At 44.0% G+C, this 6,000-nt stretch overlaps 1 protein-coding gene across 16 annotated transcripts in view; it reads right to left on the reverse strand.

Annotated features, from left to right (window-relative positions):
• Adam22 (ADAM metallopeptidase domain 22) overlaps positions 1-5,696 on the reverse strand; it is a 249,300-nt gene extending 243,604 nt beyond the window's left edge. For 3 of the 16 annotated variants that reach the window (XM_087204753.1, XM_004862406.4, XM_004862404.4), the window contains exons 1-2: positions 5,423-5,681; positions 4,810-4,970 (exon numbers count right to left, since the gene is read on the reverse strand). In XM_087204753.1, the coding sequence (XP_087060879.1) occupies positions 4,810-4,970; positions 5,423-5,504 (243 nt within the window). In that variant the 5' untranslated portion in view covers positions 5,505-5,681. Of the gene's footprint in view, positions 1-4,809; positions 4,971-5,422 lie in introns of all 16 variants that reach the window. The other 13 variants (XM_087204747.1, XM_021242658.2, XM_087204752.1 and 10 more) reach the window with 11 other exon arrangements.
• Between the last annotated feature and the right edge of the window lie 304 nt (positions 5,697-6,000).

Consider the following 6,000-nt stretch of genomic DNA (forward strand, 5'->3'; position numbering starts at 1 on the left):
TTTTTCCCCCTTCCCCTGCCCTCCCTTCAACCCCTCCAGTCCTCCCTATTTACAAAGACTTTGTTTCCATTTTTTCATTTTCTCCTATTAATTCCATTCCCTTCTCTCCTTTCCCCTACCCCTTCCCCTTCCCCTTTGCCCCTTTTCTTCCTATTTCACATTATCTATTATACCTTTTAGTCCTTATTTACACTTTCAATTTCTCACACTAGAGAAACTATTAGGTATTTACACAAGTGTGTCCTATTTATTTCACTTAAGAGTATCGCCTCAGGGCCGGGGATTTAGCTCAGTGGTTTCGCCTCCTTCTGCACAAGCACAAGGACCCAAGTTCCATCCCCAGTACCCAAAAAAAAAAAAAAGAGTATCACCTCAATGTGTTAAAGGACATGTGAATATATGGTTCTGTTTAATATTTAATGTTTCTGCTTATGAAACTTTAACCAAAAAGTGTTGACTAAATACTAAAAATGTTGCATCTAACAAAAGAATGTAACAGCCCATATACATATCTACAAACAAAACACATGACCTTCAAGGGTATCTATCTTTCACCTTTTAAATACCAAATAATTTTTTCTTCTTTTTTTTTTTTTTGGTACCAGGGATCAAACTCGGGTTCTTGCAGGAGGCGAAACCACTGAGCTAAATGAGCTAAATCGCCGCCCCTCAAATATTTTTATATATTCCACTTTTACTTTCAAAACAGTAAAAATCAAGAATCCCTGCTGTGTTCTGTAAGTTTCTTCACTGCATCATTTTAGATAAGTATCATTTTAGCTATGGACCTCTTTGCATGAGTCTGTATCATTTTAGATATGAACCTCTTTGCATAAGTCTGGGGGGGTGGAACTATTTTGTTTTTGCTTTTGTTTTGTTTTGTTTTGTTTTGTTTGAGATAAGGTCTCACTATGTAGTTCAGGCTGGCCTTGAACTCACTAAGTAGCCCAGGCTGGCCTTGAATTTGCAGTAACCCTCTAGCCTCAGCCTCCTAAGTGCTGGGATTCCAGGCGTGTACCACCACACCCAGCTGTGTGTGGTGCTGTTAATCAAACCGAGGGCCTTGCCTTGCACATACTAGGCAAATGGTCTACTACTGACCTACACCCCCAGCTCATATAACTTTACGATATTTTTATTTTGAAGAGCTACAAGAAGGACATAGTTCCAATGGGATAGTACATAAAACCTTTGATCCCAGTGCCAAAGGCATTTCAATGTCTTGAGTGACATTTTAATAACTGTCAGTGGCTCCTACCATGAGCCCAGTTTTGCACAGTGGTTAAGCACACAGTCAACACAGTATTGCTGAAGTACTTCAGCTCAAATCTTCCCTCAGCTTTATGGTTTTACAGATGATAAATTAGTACCTGCCATGCGTGATCTGTGTGAGGAAAGAATGAGTTAATGTACATCAAGCACTGAAAAGACTATTTGTCACATAAAAATAATCACATGAGTTACCATATGTTAAGTGTTTTAGCGTGCCATGCAACACAGATAGTAATACTATAGAAGTATTTCTCTTTTTTCCTAATTTCCTTTCCCCATCTCACCATTCCCTCATGGCTTTCTCCTTTTCTCTTCTTCTCCCTACCCTCTGCACTTTTATGAGATTTAATGATAAATGTGTTCTTATCTTGGCCTCACTGGGAGCTGTGAATACCACTGACCTTACAGATTCATGCACTCATGAGAAAAAGTCTCTCCATGTACTTCTAACAGGAGCTCTAACTGTTAAAATCAACAGAAGAACACCTGATAGTTTTTGCAATATGAGAAAGCAAATAAAACGGGGACAATTTTTATCAACCTATAAACTCTTAGAGCCATTGAAAGTCCTGCGTACCTGTAAGAAGTGATGAAAGACTAGTCCTTTTTGCACTCAGTAAAATTATTTGGTAGTATTTCAAAGGAAAAAAATTATATATAAGGTCTCTTCTCTCTAGGACTCTGTTTTCACTTAGCTATGTAATTTTTTTTTTTTTAATGGTACTAGGGGTTGAACATAGGGTCTCTGCACTTAGCTACATCCCCAGTCCTTTTTTAAAAATTTTTATTTTGAGACAAAGTCTTGTTAAATCACTAAGTTGCCCAGGTTGAACTCCAACTTTTCAGTCCTCCTGCCTCAGCCTTCCTGAGCATTGGGACCATACCGGGCACAGTTATGTATATTTGAAAAAAAGACTTAAAGGAAATGCTATATTTTTTATTTTTACTGTCTTGTATCTAGTTAATTGGAAAAGAAGGTTGGTAGGAGAACAAAAATGCACTGGGAAATGTCTTTTTCGTATTTACAGCAGTCTAACAAACCTTTGACTGATAAGCAAACTATATCAATACTGAACTACTTAGTTTAACAAATGTATATTGAGGGAGACAGACAGACAGACAGACAATTTTGTGCTATCCTTGCAAAATACTTCTGAAGTTGTAATTCCTAGAAGCCTTTTTCTGCTAGGGAGGCAGTACTGCTGACAATTACCGTCATGCTGACTCGGTGCTACCAAATGAAACAACCCAATTTTAGGTACAGTTCATCCATACTCTGGCAGGTCCATAAATGCATTCATACAAATACAGCACACCTTCTGCTTGCCAACTTGATACCATCCTGCATTTTCCCACTCATTACTGGTTATCAAACTATGATAAAATGTACATCTATGTCCTTGGCACCTGACTACTTGAGAAACTACATCAGTTCTAGGGGAAGAAATAGAGAAGTAGCCTGTCTAATTCACGGACATCAAGGTTTCTGACAAAAAGAAATCTGCTGACCACACACAAAAAAAACTATCAAGTAACCTATCATTAATGCTACAGAAAATTTATGCTGGTCAGCTACCAAAAAAAAAAAAAAAAAAAGAGGTGCTTATTCTAAAAAAAAAAAAGCAATTTCAGGGTTAACAATATTAAAGCATCAGTAAGACCCTGTGTGTGATATCTTCCCCAATCCTGGCCATTAAAGAAATAAGTTTTATCCTTTTGCCAGCAAATATGCAATTCCTTTGGTATAATTTTGAGACAGAAGAAAAGAAATTGAATATTTTGAACATTATGGTGCTATTTTCCAAGATTGAAATGACTTCAAACTGTCCTTGAGGACAGCAAGGTCACCTACAATCAAATGTGATTATTTTGACTATTATTACTAGGACCTTATGGCATAATAAACTTTTAGTATGGTCTGACTGTGCCACTTGGGACAAAACTAAAATATGAATTGAAGTAACTGCAGTAAAGAATGTTTCTTTTCTTCTTGGGAGAATATATCTGGCTGTGTTGCCAGATGGGCCTCCAACTCACGGGCTCCAGCAATCTTACTGTAGTGTCAGCCTCCCACATAGTAGCTGGGACTATAGGTGGGTGCCACCATGCCTGGCTTAGACATTTTTTTACAATACAGATTCGTAACAACAAAATCACCATTTCACACCAAATTTCAAAAATGATGGTCTTTCAACAACACAGAGAAGGGCAGAAGGTACCAGCATGGGAAGACTCTGAGGGTATCTAGGTTCAATCCTGTGTTTTTCTTTTTCTGCACCTCTACTTTCTTCTGTTCTTCCTCTCCTCTCCCAGAAACTCTGTGGTTTCTTTAAAGGACTGACTAGCAAAATGAAGACTATAGGGCCTGAGATTTAGCTCAGTGGTTCCACCGCCTACCTCCAAAGCACAAGGTCCCAAGTTCGAGCCCCAGTACAAAAAAAAAAGCAGACTGTAGAAAACTCTGTACAGTGAAAGATCTCATATCTTCAATGAATAAACTGTAAGGGGAAAAAAAGAAATGGAAGGAGGAAACCATAAATGAGACTTTAAATAAACTTAAGTATAGTCTATAGGCATTATTTGGGTCCCAATTCAATGGAAAAAACAAATATATGCATATATATATATATATATATATATATATATACACACACATACATATGATATTTATGAGGCAACTGGAAGTTTCCCTGAAAAGCTCATTTTTCTGTTAAGGAGTTATTAATTTTTAAATTTAATTTTCAACTTCATGAACAAGTCCTATCTTACTATGTACTTACAGCTGGGTAAACTACCCAGATTGATGTATATAAATGCAAAAAAAAAAAAAAAAAGAATTTACATGGCCCCCAAAATATTTCCTAATATTAGCCAGTAAGTTCAAAATAATTTTCTGGCACATCTGTGGATGGATGTTATTGATCTAAACACAGGTACAAAACTAATTAGGTTTTTAAAACATAATTTATATATGCTCAATAAATAATACAGCCCTAAATTCACCAAGAGGATTGCTGCCGATGAAGAAAGGGGAAGGAGAACATCTGTAGACAGTTAAAATGAGTAGGCACATCTCTGGTGTTCAAAAATCTAAGCAGAAAAGTTTCAAGTTTGGCTTATTTTTACAGTTTGGGTTTCCTAGGAATGTTAGTCTTTCCCCATTTTTCCTGGTACCAATGCTGGGTTATAAAGTCTTCTCCAAGGCAAGAGTGATTCAACCCTGACAGGCCTGAATCTCCACCCCTGAGCGCGGATTTTTCGGGGCTGAGGTGAGCGATCTCCTCACTGCCCGCCCCTCGGCTTAGGTTACAGCGCTGCTGGAGGCAGCTGGCACCAACCCCCGCCAGCAAAGCCTCTGCTTTGGGTTTTTCTGTCTTTTCCCCCTTCGTTTTGAACAGGCAGGGAGTGCCATGCCTGACTCGCATTAGGATGGTTCTCCTTTCACCCAACACATCCCGTCTCCAGGGCAACTGGGAGCAAACGTGGGGTCCCAGGTGGGCCGGGCGGAGCCGACAGCCCCTCCCGCCTGGACCTCACCTGCAGTCCACCGGGGTCGCCCCGTACTCGCGTGTTGAGCTCGTCGTGTCGAGTTTCGTCGTCGCCGCCTGAACGGTAGATGAGGCGCAGGGGCACGATGCTCTGGCGCTCCGGGAAGCGGTTTTCGTTCCCCCTCTGCAGCTTGGTCAAAGAGGCGTCTCCTTCCAGGTGGAAAGGGGAGCAGGAGGGAGTGGAGAAAAAAGGCAAAAATAATGACCCTGCGCCCCACACACGCTTCCCTCCTGCGGCCCTACATCTCTGCAGCCCCAGTTCCACCGCCCTCTCCCAACCCCAGCTGGGAGACGCCGGCCGGAGCGCCCTGGACCAGCCCTGAGCATCCAAGATTGCGGCCCGGAAACACAGCACCCCTTTCCCACTCCCCCCATTTCCTTCTGCAGAAGGAAAACAGGCTCCTGACCTAAGGCTTCCAAGGCACCCGCGCGCCCCCACAGATGTATTTTTGATGCACTTCTCACCACCCTTAAAAATTAAAAAAAAAAAAATCTCCCCGTGCACTTGGGAAATGGGAGCGCCCCTTTTTAATGTGTCTGGGGCTTCGAAGATGGTGGGAAGGGTTTGTCCCGAAGCCGCGGGGGGACGGGGGGGACCTTACCTGCCGGGCCGCAGCGAACCCAGGGGCAGGTCCCCAGGGCGCAGAGCAGCACGAAGGGTAGGGACGCAGCCGCAGCCCGCATGGTGCCGCCGTCCCCGCCACGCCGGGTACTCCGCCGCTCAGGGGCTGCTCATGCTTCCCACCGCGCCCCGCGCCCCGCTGTCGCAGGCTCGGAGCTGCAACCTGCAGCGCGGCGCTGCCTCAGTGCTGCATTGTGCTCCGCGGGCGCTTCCGCCGGCGGGGGGAGCGCGCGAGTGGGGCACCGGCGGTTGGCTGGAGAGAAGGGCCTTCTAGCGCCGCCCACCGCATCCCTGGCGGGGCACGGCAGGCGGTGAGCGCGGGGAGGGGGGGAAGCACGCGCCCAAGGCACTCGTCCCGCGCAAGGCACGGGCGCCGAGAGTCGGCTGGGAAATGTAGTTTTCCCCGCGGCCCGCGCGACGTGACCTCGATGCTCCAGGTCCTGCAAGGAGAGGGTAGGGGCGGCGAGGTCACAGTGGGCAACGGCGATGCCCAGCTGCGACTCTGCAGCGGCCAGGATTCACCCACACGAGAACTATGGTTCCCACAGATGAGTTACT

Source organism: Heterocephalus glaber, unplaced genomic scaffold, assembly GCF_053883595.1.
Source record: "Heterocephalus glaber isolate CG9 unplaced genomic scaffold, H.glaber_assembly_v1.0 deba00000546, whole genome shotgun sequence".
Classification (NCBI taxonomy): Eukaryota; Metazoa; Chordata; class Mammalia; order Rodentia; family Bathyergidae; genus Heterocephalus; species Heterocephalus glaber.